At 36.3% G+C, this 19,415-nt stretch overlaps 2 protein-coding genes across 8 annotated transcripts; both read right to left on the bottom strand.

Moving 5' to 3' along the window:
• Positions 1 to 885: 885 nt before the first annotated feature.
• LOC135618917 (fructose-bisphosphate aldolase 1, cytoplasmic-like) lies at positions 886 to 4,537 on the bottom strand. The gene is made up of 2 exons (XM_065120363.1): positions 4,276 to 4,537; positions 886 to 2,158 (listed from the first exon to the last, which is right to left on the bottom strand). Exons 1-2 carry the CDS (start codon positions 4,301 to 4,303, stop codon positions 1,110 to 1,112), a joined length of 1,077 nt encoding a protein of 358 aa, XP_064976435.1. The 5' UTR covers positions 4,304 to 4,537; the 3' UTR covers positions 886 to 1,109.
• A 1,173-nt stretch (positions 4,538 to 5,710) lies between these two features.
• On the bottom strand, positions 5,711 to 19,415 carry LOC103993471 (serine/threonine protein phosphatase 2A 57 kDa regulatory subunit B' theta isoform). Of its 7 annotated transcripts, none has more exons than XM_065120361.1 (9): positions 19,228 to 19,411; positions 14,819 to 15,303; positions 14,486 to 14,711; positions 14,276 to 14,346; positions 12,578 to 12,874; positions 12,243 to 12,429; positions 10,699 to 12,133; positions 6,200 to 6,499; positions 5,711 to 6,022 (listed from the first exon to the last, which is right to left on the bottom strand). In XM_065120361.1, the coding sequence occupies exons 7-9, from the start codon at positions 11,902 to 11,904 to the stop codon at positions 5,987 to 5,989; spliced, it is 1,542 nt and encodes a 513-aa protein (XP_064976433.1). In that variant the 5' UTR covers positions 11,905 to 12,133; positions 12,243 to 12,429; positions 12,578 to 12,874; positions 14,276 to 14,346; positions 14,486 to 14,711; positions 14,819 to 15,303; positions 19,228 to 19,411; the 3' UTR covers positions 5,711 to 5,986. The 7 variants fall into 7 exon arrangements, 6 of the variants coding, with proteins under 6 accessions (XP_064976433.1, XP_064976430.1, XP_064976431.1 ...); XM_065120358.1 differs by having other exon boundaries at positions 6,145 to 6,499; positions 19,228 to 19,410; XM_065120359.1 differs by having other exon boundaries at positions 6,145 to 6,499; positions 14,819 to 14,964; positions 19,228 to 19,410.

The following is a 19,415-nucleotide window of genomic DNA, read 5'->3' as shown; positions in this document are numbered from 1 at the left end:
CGGATCCTAAAACTGGATCCATCGTTGGGTCATATGTGGATCTATAACATCGTGTATGATCCGAATTCGAGTTTCGTATTCAGTCATGCATTGTGGCCGTTCACTCACTGGAATGCTTTGATAGAATGAATGAAGCAAAATAGAAATGATAGATTTTATATACAAATCTAAGTGGATGAGAGAAAAATTTATTGTAGACAAAGATTTTAAGGACAAAAGGAATTGAGGATAAAACTTGAATACTAGAATTTGTAGTAGAAAAAGAGATGTAGAATTTGTAAATGTTTATGCACCTCAAATTGGATTAGGTAATAGAAGGAACAATTTACTAGGGAGAAGAACAAAGAGGGAGGCATCACATGGCTTTATAATTATTAGAAAGATGGTGAAGAGAGTAATATACAAAAAAATTGGACATACTTATGAACACAATAGATGATCTTCTTGCAATTGCAATCTCTTGTAGAATTAATTGTATTGTTTGATCTGTCAAAAATTAAGCAGGTACAAAAACTAAGCCTCCAAAGTTTTGACTGAGCATCATACAGCAGTTGTGGAGTTCATCATGCCAGATTAATGTTCAATACAACCTGCCTAAATAGATATCAATAAACAAATTGCAACACCAAAACCTTGTGCAACAAAACCTGCTGGATTCCTGTCAAGAACAGTCCAGTCTCCTAGAGAGCTTTGTGCTGAAGAAAGTACAAACAAAATGTTGTCCAACCTTTGACAACACTTTAATTCTCGATGCCAACCACTTGATAAAAAAGAAAGGAAATAAAAGAACAGAAAAACAGAACCAGTGGCCGACATTTCAAGAATATAGGAAGATAGTACAACCTAAGAATAAGATCACTAATGAAAGCATGAGAGTTCCAAATATGAGCAGCAGTAGGAGAGGCACATCTCCCTCTGATAAACATCAATTCTTTTTGAAGTAACAAATTGAAGTAAAGAGTCATACAAAACTTGAAGGCATAAATGCCTCCCAACTTATTCAAAACATCAAAGATGAAGGATCCCTAGATAGGGAAATGGTTTAAACTTAGGAGACCCTCTTGACACTTTTAACATGAAAATGCCATTGGTAAAATAAACAAGCCTGATCAATACTTGTAGTCCTTGACATGGAGGCTCTCTGAGACACCTTCACCTCCAGCAGCGTCACCCTTGTATGTCCCCAGTGTTGCCTCAGAGTTTGCCTTGCACCTTGCAAGGAAAGCAGTCCTTGCCTTGTCAATGTTCCCCTCCTTCCCAGCCCATGCCTTGAGTGTACTTTGCTGCAGAGCCCGGCCGAACGAGAAGGAAAGTGACCATGGCTTCTTTCCCTTCAGCTTGTTCATAGCATTCAGGTTCAGGGTAGCCTCCTCTTCACTCTGTCCTCCTGAAAGGAAGACGATTGCAGGGACAGCAGCAGGAACAGTCCTCTGGAGAGCACGCACTGTATGCTCCGCAATCACCTCAGGAGCCACTTTTGCTGATTCTGACCCTGGTGTCACCATGTTAGGCTTCAACAGAGTACCTTCCAGAAGAACGTGATGGTCATTTAGTGCCTTGTAGCATGCAGCAAGCACCCGCTCTGTAACATCGGCACATTTCTTGATATCATGTGGCCCATCAACAAGGATCTCCGGCTCTACAATTGGGACGAGACCATTCTCCTGACAGATGATAGCATAGCGTGCTAACCCATCAGCATTTGCATTGATCGACAGTTGTGATGGCTCATTTGGACCAATCTTGAGGACAGCCCTCCATTTGGCAAAGCGAGCCCCTGCTTCATAGTATTTCTTGCAACGCTTGCCAAGGTCATCATGACCCTGGGTAGTGGTCTCACCATTGGTACCAGCAAGTTCAATGGTGCCCTTGTCTACCTTGATACCTGGCAGGACTCCACCCTCCTTGAGGACTTCAACAAAAGGCTTCCCATTGGCTGTCTTCTGGTAGAGGGTCTCCTCAAAGAGGATGGCACCACTGAGGTATTGGAGGGCACCAGGGGTGCAGAAAAGAAGCTCACGAAGAGCACGACGGTTTTCCTCGACATTCTCCACATTGATACTAGCAAGGCGCTTGCCTATCGTGCCAGTGGACTCATCAGCAGCAAGGATACCCTTGCCTGGGGTGCCAATGTAGGAAGCATTAGCAATAAGCTCATCTGCAAGATGAAGAAACACGAGCTTGTAATCATTACATGCAAGAATATACAGTCATACAACAATAACAAAAAGAGCACATTGGGATGACTTATTATCTTCAACTAAAAAGAATTTCTATTTATGTCCTAAAGGCATGTTAAAAAGAACTATAAATATCCAAAATTCTAAATTTTAGTAGTTCTCAGAGGAAAGACAGACTAAATGGAGAAGACCACGCACCATCCGTCTATAACTTCAATTGCTAAGTCATCAAGACAATTTACCTTTCTTCTTGCAATAAATGCCGGAGTAAATTGATCATGTAACTGCTGGATGGACCAATTGGAACCATATTTAGTAAGCTATTCTAGTGTTAATATGATGCTGAAAGGCTATGGCCAACTTCTAAAACATCTCACTAAAGCATCTCAAAGCATTCAGACCACATGCATTTAACAGTTTCTTAATAGTTAAACAATCATTGCAAAATTTGACAAGATTAGTACAGCCACAAAGCTTAAGTTGGTCAGAAAACAAAGAAGAACAATTATGCACTCACAATCGCACCAACGTACAATTCTAAAGAGAAGCAGTACAAAAAAGGATTATATATGGCATCAAATATAACATCTCAATGTAAAAATAAAATTAACCTTCTTGGAGTTGATTAGCCTGCACTGATCACTCTATAACATTAGATCTACAGCATGAATGATAAATCAAAAACATGATCACCACTGGTCTTCCGACAGTGTAATTTATATATGATTGTTTGATCACCACACTTAACACCTAAGAGACCCCATCATCCATAATGTTGAATACATGGAATAGCAGCTGTAGACCCCTGGACTCCCGGACATGGTAAACAATTAGCATATGCAGAACATGTAGCCAATCGTGCAGATAATGTGAGGGCATGTTAATATGCCACAGATGGAAGATGATCGAGAATGGTAAGATTGCATTAATATCTTAATGCATAAGAGGAGACTTACTATATTACTCTCAGAAAATTTACCTGTTTCCTATTACATATTACTCAATTAGGTTCATGAATGAATACAGACAATCATCCTGCTTTAAGTGAATTCCATATTTGCTTGATAACTTCCATAACCTACTTTAACTTAAACATGGTCCGATACCTAATCAAACATACTTCTGGAATACAATACACAAATCCAAGAGCATGTTATCTAGATTTGGACTGAGGATATTCTTACATAATAACTCAGAACACCAGAATCAAACAACCTTGGGTCACATGCAACAAAGACTTAGAAGCTTCCAAAAGTGAAACAAGGATCAAATAAACAAAATCTATAAAATTGCCAAATTCAGTCAAATTATTTAGGAAATGACCAACTAGATTTTCCAACAACTATTTAAAGAAAATTTAGCAGTTAAATCAGGAAAACACAAACTGGAACGAAGGAAAGAAGGCATTCCATAACCGAGGTTCTTTGGCTGTCTAATTGCGTGAGGTGAAAGTGTTTATTAGTAATGGTGACCACACCGAGAAAATAAAATTTAAGATTTCTAGGTGTTTCAATGTAACGTAGACAACTAAACCAATTTTCGCCATTAAAATTTACAGTATAGAGATGAGGATGGTTCGGGATAAACAACGGCAAAATGGATCAAAAGCTGTGCATAGGATCAACAAATCAATCAAAGAAAAAAGTAGAGTTGTTGTGCTCATGACACAAAGATTAGATAAAATAATTATTTATATAGGGGGGACATGTTGAGAGCAAAAAGAAAACTATCTTTCTCACCCTTAGCCTCAGTTATACTCAACTAACAGAGAAAAAAACAAAGGACCAAAAGTCGAAAAGGCACCCTTTGAGAGCAGACCCAGGAAAAAGAACAACAAAGCAAGATCATCAATAGAACTACGACACTCGAAGAATAGCATCAAAAGTTAGATAAACAAACAGACGCTCAAGAACAAACAAAAACACAATTTTTACGTGAACGATAGTTCAGATCTGAATCGAACAATAACCAAAGCATCAATAACCATCTCGAATCCAACGAGACACGACAAGATCCCCAAACGCACATCGATATCTTAGTTTAATGAAAACAGAGAGTTCACGAGGAAGGGCGACGGCATCTAAAGAGATTATACCGTGGTATTGGCCGCAGTAGGCAGACATCTTCGAAGAAGAAAGATTAGAGCCAGCGAGCTAGAGGGCAGAGGAGAGTCGCAACGAGGAAGGATGGGGGAGGGGGTTTGCAGGTATAAGTACGAGGACGTCGAGGCCGAGAAGGATGGGGTCGGTGTTGATGCGATTGGATCGGGTAAGGTGTCAGGTTTGGGGCAGAGGGAGTGCGAGATGGCAGCCCTTCGACGGTTTGGTCAATACTTGTGGCCGCCGCTTGCGGCTGCGGTATTCGTTCCTTATGACAGACGCTACGCTCACCTGCCGGCTGTGCCAACCCGCATCGGTCAGCCCCCCGCGCGGCAGATGGGGGCCAGCCAAAACGTTACGAGTCATATAACGTGCATATACCAGAACCGTTATATATCTTTTTATCAGACCGTTATATAGTCTGTAATGTGCCGGCATGATATGATTTTAATTTTTAAGAATTCTCAGAACAATTTTAAGATAATAAAAAAATAAATAGTGAAATATATTTGTCACTCTGAAATTTTTATAGGATAATCTGACAACTTTTTTATTGTTTCCATACAAAAGGTTCATAAATAATATTTTTGAGTAATTTTAACTTCCATGAATAAAAAGAAAAAAAGAAAGAAAAGAAATAACTCCAACAAGTCAAGTGAATGAAACATCTAATGCATCAACACAGTACAAATAATCCAAAAGAGAAAAAAAAAAAGAAAAGGAAGTAATTTTAACATGATTAGTAGGTGACACATCCCATCCATCAAAAAGAGTGCTTATGGATGAATGAGATAGGAAGATTCCAAGGCAAGAACAAAGCTTGAGATGAGAATACAAGAGAACATGTGGGTCAATACATCTTGAAAGTGCTGCCAAAGTTAACATGACTATGGTAGGGTTTTGTCTCATCAGTTTCAAAAACTGCTAAGGTTCTTCAACAGTTGGTCAAAAGTTCCTCCACTGGTCATATAAGGTGGTGGGAATCTTGTCATACTTGAACAATCTGAAATGACATGTTGGTAAATCATCAAGTCAAAGTCTATTATGGCATATGGACAATATCACAGTAGGAGACTAGTGGAAGAAGAAAAAAAGATTCAGTTGAAGATCTGACCAAGTTTTAGTTTTGCAAGTTGACCTTTATCCCAAGCTTCTATTTTTCTTGATCCTGATAACTTAGCAATTGTTACTTTGTAGCAGCCAAACTGCCATTTTGAGTCTGCAACTAATGAAAAGAAAGAGTAGAAGTCAGACTTTGAATTCTGATCCTACTCAAAACTTGTATATTATAACTACAAGCTTCTGACAATATATATGCATGCATGTCAAATAATTAATCCTTGATGACACCAAACTGGCCTATTTATCAAAACATGTTCACTGAAGAATATAAGCCATCAGCAGCCTATCAGAGAAGTTTTAACCCCAGCAGAACATAACAAGGTATCAATTCATTCATCCAACACCTTGATCAGGTCCCATTTACAAAGAAATAAGGACTGGTTTAATAAAAATACCAAGTCATGACCAATTCACAAAACACAAATGGGTAAAACAGTTGCCTGCAAATTCCAACATCACTCTTTGGACCGTCAACAAAAAACATCATAAATCATCAGTCGCGTGGTCTTCCTGGAGTAGTGAGACTGAACACCCACATTCTACTTTTTGGTCATTCTTGCTGCAGCATCTTCTTTTTTTTCTTTTTTATCGTGCAGTAATAACTTCTGGATCCTCAAGGACCTGACAAACCAGACAATTCAGAGGCATCAAGGAGAGCAAACAATCTTGAACATCGATATCAAGACCCATAAGCTCATGATTACATCGAGTATATTGAGCTATCACATGGAAATGGTATTAACTGGAGGAAACTTGATGTGGTAGAGTACGGGGAATGATCACACTGTCCCTGCTTACAGCTTTTGAAGCAGCAATTTCTTCAAGGCGCTTCCATGTGGCTTCACGTTTCATTATGCATTGCTTGTCTTTAGCTTCATCTTCCTCAAACTTCTTCAAGCACTCCGCAACCAGTTCAGGATCATGATCAGAGAAAATCTTCCGGACATTGAGTGTGAGGCTCTGAACAGCTTGGTTCCAGTGGCTCCTTGTGTTTCTTTCCAATGCTGGAAAGATGATTGGTAGTATTACCTTGTTATTTTGTTTGATCAGGTTTTCAATATGATCGTTGTTCCAAAGGAACAATGCTCTTTCTGCTACCTGCATAAGGAGCAACAAAGACTTAAAGAGCAAGTTTACATAATCAGAGAGCTTGACCTGAAAACAGGAAAACACACACCACCAAGATCTTCAAACTATACTCAAATTTTATGGCAAATGGCATGCAGAGGTCTATATTATAAAAAAACATCTTGCTACACCCCAGTTAACATTTTGGGGACTATAAGTACCAAAAGAACTAGGCTAACTGATATACCAGTTAAATTTAATAAAAAATTATGACAAACCTCTCTAGTTCTTTTATAAATTTATATCACATGTATTTTAAGTCTAATCATCAACCATGGACATAAATTCTTTGTCCTAATTGAAGTACACTGGAAAGATATACCTCAAAGTTGGATTGTGTATAGCATCTCATTAAATAATGCAAAATAGTGAGATTGTTCGACCGGCGAACTATCCATTCTACAGCTATCCTAAAATTGGGCCCAGTAGCATCTTCCAAAACCTTTCATCTATAAAAAAATATCAAATTTAAAAAAATTTAAGAACTAGAGATTTCTTAAGAAAAACTATCGATTTGAATCAATTTTTTAATGCGAAAAATTCGCAGAGTGATGTGTGATGTATACAGCAACATATAAAAACAATTCCTATATGCATGGCAGCAATAGATGTATGCAAGATTCTTCAGATAAAGGAGCAATGCCATTGACCTCAAGATACACAAAGTGGTCCTACGTGTATTACAGTTTATAGCATATATCTAAAGCTAATGCTTCTATTCTTCTATCCTGGTTTAGGTGGAGGAAACAATAAAATGAGCCAAGCTAAGATAGTTACAGACCAACCAATTGCACTTTTATTTTTTCTTTTCAGTTGCCGGGGTGGGACTTTAATTCAATAATATCATCAAAAGCAACACATCTTTTCTGTATACATGCTGGTGCATGATAACATCATAGTAAGCAAATTAGCAATGCTATGACTGAACACATGATCAGACTAATTTTACCTTTTTGAAGGGCTATTCTTCAGGTAATTAATCTAGACCTTCTAAGTTCTAGGGATGGTTAAGGTGTAAAATTTTACTAGCGTCACCCACAGTTCATGCATGTACAAAGACTGAGCTACAGATGTCAGTTGGACATTTATATAGTTTCAGTTGGAAACCCTATACGACTATATTTGCAACAAATTCCTCCATATCAGTATCATTAAAGTTTCTAGTTGAGACTTTACATCATATAATAATAGCAAGACTTCAAAATCCACAATAAATTATTTCTATAAGAAAAGATCAATTAGTTGCTGAACCATTGATAATCCCATATGCAATATGATTGATGATATGTATTATTATTGATATTGTCACCTAAGGGACAAATTCCATATATCGTGTAAATGGTGATATATCATCCAAACTAATAAATATTAAAGGATCTATATAGACACCTTCAGTCATTGATGGGGCAGGTTTAAGCCCACCAAGGAATCATCTAGGCATCTTTGTGGACAACGAATATCCCATGAAGAAGGTTCAATGAAAAAATAAAACAAGCAAAGATAAAATTATTGCTCAGCAACCAATTGTTTTTTCTTGTTTTTTGTTCTGGTTGGGATTGGGTGGGTTGAGAAGGAAGGGTCATTGATTTGATATATCATCAGAATTAACAAACTATGTCTGTATACTTAGTAATATATGACAGTATCAGAACAACCAATTTTGGAGTTCCAATAATTTATCACAAGAACTTACATTGTGAGTTCAACAGCTATCCTTCGAGCTAACCAATTTAAAATTTTGGGAATGGTAAACATGACAAATGCACTAGTGCGATCCACAATAAAGCATAAACAGCGAGATAGGATATGCTATTGATACTGTAGATAGTTTCAATTATAACTTCAGTACCACTGCAGTTACAACGAATTCCTCCATAGCATTGTCAATCATTAGAATTTATAGCTGAGAATTTTTTTACCATATCTTAATCACAAGACTTCATAATTTGCAAAAAAAAAATGATATGAGAAAGATCAACTTCTTGTGCAATTATTAAAAATCCCATACGTAATATGTTTAATAACACTGCTTTTATCACATGCTGGATGAATCCTTTAAAAATCTTGAAAAAGGTGGTATTCTGTCCAGATTGTAAATCTAAAAGGATCTTTATGGATACCTTAATAACTGATGGGTAGCTTCAAGCCCATAAAGAAATCATCTAGTGTAAATATCGAAGATGCCATGCAAAAGGTTCAATCAATGAAAACAGAGCTGGTTGTGTAACACATAAAATGAATATCTTAATAGTACATCTTAAATATAAGCATCTCTTCTGATAAGCATATATCTTAATCAGTTCAAGGCAAGATTCTGCAAGTTTTTAGTCATACATACTCCAAGAACTAATATTTATAAGTAATTATAAGGTCTTACTAGGTCTAGGAGGCTGCATTCTTCAAGGTTTTGGTGACATATTTATATGTTGTTATTTACATGGTCATCAAAAAGAAAGTACGAACCCAACACGAATCAACAAATTATAATATGCTAGTAAAGGATTTCAGTGTTTCAATAGCTAATCTATCAAGACTCCTTGGAATAGTTAAATTTAATTTTAAAAGTGTAGAATCAAGCCCCAAAGGTACTTACTGATATGTACAAATATTCATTACTCAGATTGTTATTGGGCAGAATATTGCAAATTCTATGAAATTATAGCCATTGGGTAGAATATTGCAATGGATGTTGTATTTGTGAACCTTCAAATGATGTTCCACTCTGCACTAAGAATGTTCAAGTTTTAGGGATCATTGACTTAGCATATTTGTAACCATTTTGCTCCAACTATCATAAATGCTAGCATAACAAGTACCAGTGCATGTTCAATTTTCATATAACTTACTCAAACAGAAGCAGTAAACATAAGAATAACAAGTTGTTGTAAAACCCGACTATTTGATGTCATCTGGGTTTTTAACCCATTGAGCTCAGCTAAAGGTGACATCACTAGTCAAATTAAAAGCATCTCAAATCCCTTGTTGTTTCTAATACAAGACCTTTCAGGTCTACTCTTCTATTTCTATTCTAACTCATTTTAATCACATACATTCATCTCAATATTATCACACTGACACTAACGTGTCAATATGCTATCTCAGTATCTCCCAAATGTCCACCATTCTAAAAGTATATTGAAGTTTGTAACATTTTAGATTTCCTTTTTCAATTTAAGTGGCACATAACACTCACAAAACACATTGAGATCCTCTCTTTATACAAACCGTCCTACTTTAATCCTATGAACAACAGCTTCTTCAAATTTCTCTTCCTATTCAACAATATAATTCCAGCATAAAAAATGCTCATGTGATTGTGCTTGTGTTCATAATCAATTGATGATGTAATAATTTATGATCATGAACAATTGTGACGGATTGATGATCATGAACATAAGCACAATCTGCACAATTCATATTGAATTATATATACTTAATTCTCATTTCTCAATATCTTAAGCATGCTTTACTAAATCAATATTATCTTGCATTTCATCTACTTCCTTGTGAAATGAACCATTAAGAACCAACTGAGCCGCTATAATATCAATCAATAATAAACATTCCTAGAAATCACAAAAGCAGAGTTTCAGTTTAAGGAGGCTTTGGCCCCTGCAAACTTGATATCAAAGTGGAGTGTCAACATTTCCAAAAGTATCAGATTATAGAAACTGGATAGAGATAGTGATATTAGAAAGCCTATAAGGCTTAGTGGACATACCCTAGTATAAAAAGACAGAATAAGAAGTGGGTAGCAAAGTAGAGTATGCAAATTCATCAAAACTCCACCTGAAAACTGACCTCTCCAAGTGCAGTAGAGTAAACATGTGACAAGAAAATGAATCGTTAATCAACCTAAAGTATCACACTGAAGTTACAGATATGTCATTGCATACCATTTAAGATGCCAACCTAGAAAAACCTTGAAAGATCAAATCAATCTACCTTATGGAGACTATAAACAAAGCCTCAAAGAGAGAGAGAGAGAGAATTTGCCTCAAAAATTAAGATATGCTACTCAATAGCTTTTTTTTCACAAGAAAAAGAGGATTTGCCTTAAAAAAAGGTAAAAAAAACTTAAAGCAGGAAAATATCAACAGAATGATGCACAAAGTACATGTACCAGTGCATAATTTGGAATTAGTTCTGAAAGCTGAAAGGATTGCTACCTGAAAGTGAGAACTGTTCAAACATCGAGCAATCTGGCGGAATAATGGAACCATACACCTCTGAAAATCTGCAGGCTGAGTTGCTTCTAGGACCTCTTCTAACTCCCCCAAGAACATGACTTCCTTTGAACTATTTGTAACAGGCCAGTACTTCAGCAAGCCCCTTATAACAGTATCCACAAGTTTGCAATCCTTTTCGATAAATTGAGTTATGGAATATGATAACTGCTGATGGTACATACCAATGCACCTTGGCTTGTGAAGTGGGATTAGTGCACGCACAAGGAACAATTTATGCTCTTCCTTTAAAGGCAAAGCAAATCCACTGATTATACTTCCTAAAATCTCCAAAAGCTCTGCAATTCCATTGTGCTTTTCTGTTTCGAAGATAAACCGATAAAAGATGTTGTTAATAGCCTTTCTGATAAATGGGCGGTGCACCATAAATTTACCATAAACACGGTGAAGTATCGTCTTTAGGTAGTCCCTCTCTCTGGGGTCTTCAGAATCAAAGAGATCAAGGAGCTTAAGAACAAAGGAGTGATCTATATATCTTTTTGCTAACTTAGCATCGGTCTCTGGAGATGCAACAAACCGTAGAAATAACTCATAGACAATCTGTAAGTGTGTCCATGCAGGGTCCATTACAGGTTCCTCCTCTTCTGCATCAATTTTTTCCAAAACCATGTGTTCTCGAGGTGGAATAGTTAGATTCCTAAACAAGTTGATGGACACCATCTTGGTTGTCTCTTGCATGACAGTCTCTGGAAACTTCCCACTTGCTGAACTCACATAGTCAACAAGCTCTAACAGCGTCTGTCGCTTTATGTCTTTCTCTTTCAAGTTCTTTGATGGGTCAGTAAAGTCAAACACGACAGAGCATAAGTCCAACTTTCGCATGAACAAGATCTGCTTCTCAGAATTAGGGACATCCTTAAAGCTCGGCAATGCTTCGTAGACAGGGATTACACAATTTCCATTAAGCTTCAAATTAACAGGTGGAGCATATTTGTTTAGATTATTTAACCCAGGACTCAATCCAGGAGGGACCTGACTGCTTGGGTTTGTGATCTTACTGGTTTGCAAGTCCCCACTTCTTGAGCTGCTTGAAGATGACGACGGAGGCACTGACCCACCAACTGAATCTCGACTATCTGACGACTTTGATGGCTTTCGAGGGAGACGATTTAGTATCTGCTTAATCATGCTTGAACACTGGCTATTAAGTCAAAGAATAATACAGACTTCGATGCCTTAAAAATGTCTCCCAGGGTTGAATCTGTTATGAACAATAAATTTCTTGGCTGGTCGATGCTATTTACAGCCTCATATTCCTCCCTTCCCCATCTTCCATTAGATAACAAAATGGGGCAATTTTTGATATGTTCCTATGCCAGTTCCATATTCAGGACAAAGATGACTTTTTTTCTTTCACCTAAAACAGTTTTCCAAAGAAATCCACGATCAACGGGACAAATTTCACATGCAAAAACCCAATAGCAAGCAGGGATCAAACAAAAAACGTGAAACAAAAAAAGATCTACCGTTTCGGGATGCAGCTTATCTCGATTAGTTAGACTGCCGTCTCCGCTGCAATCAAACAACACCGCCCCAGCGACAAAATCAACTGCAAAACCCAATTCGACCAAGAAACCAAATTTCCCCGCTCGCCCCCAAACACGACTTAAAGGGCCGAAGCAACCCGGCGACGGTCTGAAGCGATCGAGATGGCTTTTCCAAGCAAGAATTGAAAAGACCACGCACCCAATCAGGCAAAGTCAAAGACGAAGGACGATCAAAAGATAAGCCTTTCCCTAATCGAAGGCGACACGACCCAATTGCAGAGAGGAAGAAGGGAAAAAAAAAAAAAAAACCCTACCTCTCTCCCTTCGGTACTCGAAGATGCGGTCTTTCCTACTCTCGCTTCTGCATCGGCCTCTGCTCCAATTGGAAGACGAAGAAGGGAGGGGAAGGAGCGACGACGTAGACTCTCGAGTGGTTTCTTTCTTGCCCCTCGCTTGGTTCCCAATCTATGCGATCGTTCGCCGAGCCAATTGTGACGGCCAAAAGAAACATCCCAAAACTTCGAGTTCTCCAAATGCTCGGGTCTTTGAGCCAAGAAAAGTCATGTCTCCTCAAATGGTGGAGCCCATCCGCCACCTCACCTTCCTTTCCCCTGATTGGATGTTCCAAGATTATTAGTTGTTTCCAAAACATTATTCTCAGAGCAACTGTTGAGGGAATAATTGCATGATTGAGTATATCACTTAATTCTATAAGAAACAACAATCTTACCATTTGCCTTTATCAAATCAAATCTGATAGCCAAGAAGAGAGAGAGAGAGAGAGAGAGAGAAGTGAAGAGAGGAAAAGGTTGCACCTCATGAGGCTCAATAATGGTCCACCTTCACTTTTGGTTACAGTTTTGCACATGTGCTTCCTTCATGTGTCTTCAATCTCAAGTAACTCAAAGATAACATCATTCAAAAGTTGCCAATTTAGACCATTTTTTTTCTTTCTATAAATATTAAATAATGAAGACAAGATAATTTTTTTTGTAAGCTAAATTAGTGCATTTTGATTTTTCTTCATCAATAAATATAAATATATTTGAAGTATCCATAGTAATTTTTAATGTCATACTTATCTTTCAAAGGACATTAATGTAAATTACGAGTTTCTACTAAAATTAACTATATATATATATGTTAGATTTAAATTTAGAAAGATAAGTAAGAATATAATCAGCTTTTTTTTAATACATAAATATATGATTTTATCAGAAAAAAAACAGTCCATCTTAAATATTAAGCCAAAAATTTAGATTTACCTATTTTTATTCCGATACAAGAATACATATTTCATATTTTTGGGGATACAATGTATGTATACTTCACTCATACATTAATAGGGGAAATGCTCCCCACTCAAATCGGTGGCTTTCTCATCAGATCGACATATGTTTTCACATACATCATATGGATCATCATAGTCTTTATTCATGACAAATATGTTTATCCAAGTAGAGATTTACTGAAATGCACAATAAATTGCCTCCTAATCCACAATTCACAAATAATTATGTTATATTTATCACAAAGGAAACCTACTTCACAAAACAATAATTATCCATCGGAATAGATCAGAGAGAGAAGAATCCTTAGCAGAAGAGAAATCTCATATTTATGTGTGCTGATGTAGTAAAGATGAATGCTACACTAAAACGACAAGAAGCTTCTTACCCATGTGAATGAAGTGAGATACCAATGAATCAACCATAATGGTTTATAATATGATTACAAAATATTTCTCTGGCACTAAAGGAGACAGCATCTGATAAATTAGTGCTACAGAATTTGGTAAAATTGGATAACTGACAAATCACCTATTGCATTCTCCATATATATATATATATATATATATATATATATATATATATATATATATATATATATATATATATATATATCAGAGATTTTTAAAGTAGAAATTTAAGACAAGTACAACTTGTTAATTGCTTCAAACGATATAACATAATAGACGAAGAGTATAATTCTTTTTTATAACAGAGGATAACCTGGTGGCATGGGACTTTGAAGTCTGTTCAAATGGTCAAAGCTCCGGTGAGATACTTGGATGGTTAAGATGCTGTGTGGAGTTAAAGAATTAGAAAATTATAAATTTTAGAAAAATTATTGTTAAAGGTGCAAAGAGAGAGAAAGCTATACCCTGCTTTCTCTGATGATTTGATTTCTATAGTTTTCAACAAGCAATCTGGTAATAATACCTGTTTTCCCGTCAGTCCTAACTCAGGTTCAAGCTCTTCATCTGCAAGCAAATAACTCATGCATGGAAGCTGGAGTTTCAGTTGATTTCTTTCTTAGATACAAGTTTTCCTTTCTTTGTCCCACGTGGAAAATGCTTGAAGTCACTGGAATCAGATCCTCTAGACATGACTTAGTCTTTAGCCAGATGCCCAGGGCATGTTTGTGCTCCACTTGTTTACCAGAAACCTGCACCTCAAGACAGACAGCAAGGATGGATAAGTAGATTCTGATGCAACTTCTTATTATGGAGTTGTGACAAGAAATTAAATAGATGACAAGCATCATTAGATTACCTGGAGCAATATTTCAGCATCCTGATCTCCCTTGTGCTGCACATGTTCAGACATTTGGCTACACAACAGCCACTTGAAACTTTATCTGCCATCAGTGTGATCCACATGCACATATCCAGGAGCATTAATTCCACTTTGTTTTCAGTCTGAAACAAAGGCAATGTCATCCACAGCCTGGTCTCTCATCAAGCGATATTCTACCAACTAAATCAGTCACAGTCTATGACTTTACCGTTCACCCCAAAAAATAGAAAAGAGACATCCAATTGACTAATTTTTTGACCAAAATTCACATCATGCTGTAATACTCTTAGGTGTCATGGACCGAGGGGCATTCAGCTATAGCTTAATGTTTGACTGCAGGATATAAATATATGTCCTTGAAAAACTGTTTCTGGTTTTGCTTTCATTGAACGAGTGTATTGCTGGTTCTCATCTCGCGTAATCTGATAGCATCTCAATGGTGTCCTTAGCTCCTCCTGGGACTGATACCAGCATAAATAGCGATCATAACAATTTTTAGCTATTGAAAACACATATAACCCTTAGAATTATAAGCACGCAAGATTATCAAGAGTAGAATATAATTTCGTAACAAGTCCTTTCCAAATCATTCCTCCTTTCCCTAGAATCCTGTGGTGCCAACAGAAAGGTGTAGAGCTTTCCAAACCAACATTTCAGTCCTTAAGGTTATTTCTTCTCTTACATAGTTTTTCCTTGGTTAGCAGACAAGTTATTTCGCAGATAATTTAGAGGGCTGGCATAAGGTTGAGGATCTGGTAAACCTTGCACAAGGCCTTAAATGTTAATTATGCTAAATGGTCAACTGCATATTTATGTAAAATAACTTGGACAGTGATCCATAGTGCACTAGTGTCCATGAAAAAGCTTGGAATAGAGATGCAACACAAGAATATGCCATACATGCTCAACCAAAATAAGAACTTTATAAAGTAATGTTCATTGATGTATGAGATAGAACCATATATTACACCTTTTCTTCTGTGACCCACTAAGAATTTAGCTTTTAAGGTGCCTCTGCAACGAGCATACTGTGGTATATTGCAGTTGTCTGCAGATAAGGAATATAATTTGCCTAAAATGGTCCTATGTAAGTACCAAAGATACATACTTAAACTTTTCAGTGATCAATTAGTTCATTGGTTCTTTGTTTAGAGGAAATGAATACCAATTCTTCCAATCAATTAAAGCTCCTATGGAAAAGAATCTTGTCCACAAAACACAAAAGTAAGTTGGTGCTAATTAATTCTGTTCTTTGTGATACCCACCATATAGAATATTTTTGAAGCTATCACCATGAGTCTCTTGTTAAGAACTTCTAATAACTATTTTACTGAAGCTGTAACAGAATATATTCAAAGCAGGCTGCTTCTGGGTCTAAAATATTCTGCAACAGATTGGTATTTAAAATGCATTTTTATTCTCCTATACCTCACACGATAAGGCATGTCCATCTTTGACATCTTTCATCATATTAAAGGATGTGTCTTGTTGTCCGAAAGAATTATTGCTTTTGGGATTAAGATTAAGTTAAATTTAGAGGCCTGTTCAGTCTTTGGCTAAAAATGAAGATGCACTTGAAATTGATTTGAACAATTTAAAACAGTAGAAGCTTTCGCCATTGCAACCCCATGTAACGTACTAGCTAACTTGAATAAGTAGAACCTGTTAATAAGACCCAAACCACTTAGCACAATTTACTAGTAGGTTCAAAGTATACACCTGGCCTATATTGGAATCGTATAAGACTGATACCATTAAAGATGGTTTACTGGCCCAGTTCAAATCCGGTGGGAGATTAATAGAATCAACCCAAATCGCCAAGTGTTTGTCAATTTCAGCCAACGAAGAAAGAAATAAAAACAAGGGAGAGGTAAGAGGCAAAGGACAACAAAAGGGAAACTGAGATAGAGGAAAGACAAGGAGAGAAATGTGACTGTGACAAGGATATGATCGAGATCTTGATACCAATCAGATTGAAGGTGTCACAAGGAGAAGATAAGATAAAGCAAGACTTGTTTAGAAACAGAAAAGAAGAAAAACATAACCCCTTCACCATTGGACGATACACTCTGTAGACACAGCTAACAAGGGCCCTGAAGCATGGTATTTACATCTTTAACTTGGATTTAAATATTTATGACAAAGCATACCAAAATGTCCTATCTATCATAAATAATAATGTATATTAATATTTCAATTATTTTTTATTATTTTTTAAGTGTCATACCGGAGTATACCATACCGGTCCAAAAGGGGATCAGCATAGGGTCATGGCATCTAAAATATGTTTCCTTGTTTTTAACTACTAATTTGAAATATACTGATAGCTATTTGGAAGGTATAGATGGAATACTATCAACCTACTCCTATGGGTTTCACATCACACTAGGTACAAGATTCAGAGCACAAAAATTTACGAATTAAAAGCACCAAATGTCCTTAAAATAAGTGAACTACATATTATTATCTAGGCATTCAAACACTGCACCTGACAGATTTTTTTCAAATTTATCTTTATAAATTCTTTAAGCATTTAAAAACTTGATAATAATTGTGAAACTTCATATTTTAAGATATTTGGGAATATTTATAATACTTATGATGAGAATTTGTTTTTATTGAATGTTGACTTTTGGTGACAATCATGATGGACTTACGCTCTCAAGTATGTTGTTTCACTCAGTTTGTACTGATCATCATGGTATAATTAGTGATATTAAAATAATTATTCATCTCACTTATTATAAGTTACTTTTACATTACCTTAAGTTTTCAAAATTACTGCATTACCAAATAGATTCTTTCTAGAATAATAAGTACAACTCATTGATGACTTATTTTGTTAGTCATTAGCTTCGACTACGTATTCTAACACTCAAATAACCTTCAATGGTTTTTTTATTGATTATCCACGTCATATCATAATTTCCTTTTCGTTTGAGGATTTGATTTATCAACTTATGTGTTCTATGCTGTATCAGTATCCAACTTTCTCTTGTATCAGTGCTCCATAGATTATAGAAAGGTATATAAGAAATTACACATGAAAGCTATGTAAAGGATCACAATATGAATATGAAAGAATAACTGGAAGATTTAGATACATTGAGAAATAATTGACTGAGGAATAAAACTCTATAACATAATATAAACGCATTGCAACGAAGAGACTATTGAATCTAAGATCAATTAGAGAAGAGATGGATGGAACATGTATCCCTTTCCCAAAATCTATATAAAGGCCTATCTGACTATGTCACCAAATGACCAAGTGGATGCATCCATTGCAGTTGGGGTACCATGTGACACCGCCATGCAGCCTATCAAATAGACCTTTTCTGTATTTGACAATCTCAAGTTCCAGTGTAGCCTAATGTTCTCTTTGACCCCTCTAAATCTTTCCATTAGCTTTCCCAAGTGATATATAATATGGACAGATAAGAACATTCAACAGGAACACACATGAACAAACTGTTAAATCATTTTCATTTAGATTATAATATACAATAGACATCTAAAGGAAATTGATCATTGAGCAGTATCATTCCTTAGCTCTCAAGTACATTGTTTTTCTTTTACCAAATATTTCTTGTGTTTTTAAACCTAAATTAACTTGAATGATGCAATTAGGGAAGCCCTGGAAGTTTTTAATGGAAATAGAAGTTTGACTATAAACTAACTATCACAAATTATAAAGATCAAATTAACATCACTTACACCATGACAGTCTGACAATTACGGGCTTCCATTACAAAAATTTCCATCCAAGAAACCACCCCCTTCAATGTACATATATTATTTCATCATTCAAATTGCTTTACATGATGTTGCTATTGAAATATGAAGTAGTTGTCTCCAAAACCTCCCAGAAGTCGGTGCATTGTTGCATAATTATTGGGTCTCAGGTTCGAGCCTTGTACGTTGTTTGATGTAATATAAATTTCTTTCTAATTTTTTGTGTAAACAAAAAGAAATATGAAGTTGTTTGAACCAAACATGTGAAATATTGGAGGCTACTTCACTAAATATTTTTAAGCATTAATTGGATCGTATCTATTGGTCCAACCAATCAACAATACCAGGTGATATAGGCAAGTAAACCATGCACTGGTCTTTGTAATTTGATTCCTTTTTAAACTCATACAATTACTTGCAATGTCATTTGATCTTCCAATTTGTAAAATAAGAAAAATATATATATTAGGGGAATATAGTTATAATATTTGTTGCAAATGTTCACCATATTCAGAAGCATTTCCATATAATTATAATATTTGTTGCAAATATTGCATTTTATTAATGAGCAATACGGAAACGATGATTTCTACCTAAAAGCAAAACGGCACCGAAATCGAAGGATTTAGGGAAAGAATAGATTTCCGCACCTCGTTTCTTTCTTCTACTCACGGCTTTGTCGTTGTTGCTTCTTCCTTCTGCTCTGTACGTGGGCTTTGATGGCAGAACCGAGGAGGTTTAGGCCGATGTCAACGAGGGCGACGGCTGCGCTGACCGCCAGAATCCCTTCTGCTCTCCTCCACTTCGTCACCGCCCGGATCGATCGCTCGAAGGGGAG

The sequence above is a fragment of the Musa acuminata genome, chromosome BXJ2-8, assembly GCF_036884655.1.
Source record: "Musa acuminata AAA Group cultivar baxijiao chromosome BXJ2-8, Cavendish_Baxijiao_AAA, whole genome shotgun sequence".
Lineage (NCBI taxonomy): Eukaryota > Viridiplantae > Streptophyta > Magnoliopsida > Zingiberales > Musaceae > Musa > Musa acuminata.
Note: the sequence above shows the minus strand (reverse complement) of the source record. Positions and strands in the feature narration are given on the sequence as shown.

Bases quoted from the DNA above. Each gene is read 5' to 3' on its own strand.
- LOC135618917 (XM_065120363.1), bottom strand. From the start codon at position 4,303: ATGTCTGCCTACTGCGGCCAATACCACG. The intron at 2,159-4,275 runs GTATAATCTCTT...TTCATCTTGCAG, and splicing joins CTACTGCGGCCAATACCACG to ATGAGCTTATTGCTAATGCT.
- LOC103993471 (XM_065120358.1), bottom strand. From the start codon at position 11,904: ATGATTAAGCAGATACTAAATCGTCTCCCTCGAAAGCCATCAAAGTCG. The intron at 6,500-10,698 runs GTAGCAATCCTT...CTCCTTATGCAG, and splicing joins TGAACAGTTCTCACTTTCAG to GTAGCAGAAAGAGCATTGTT.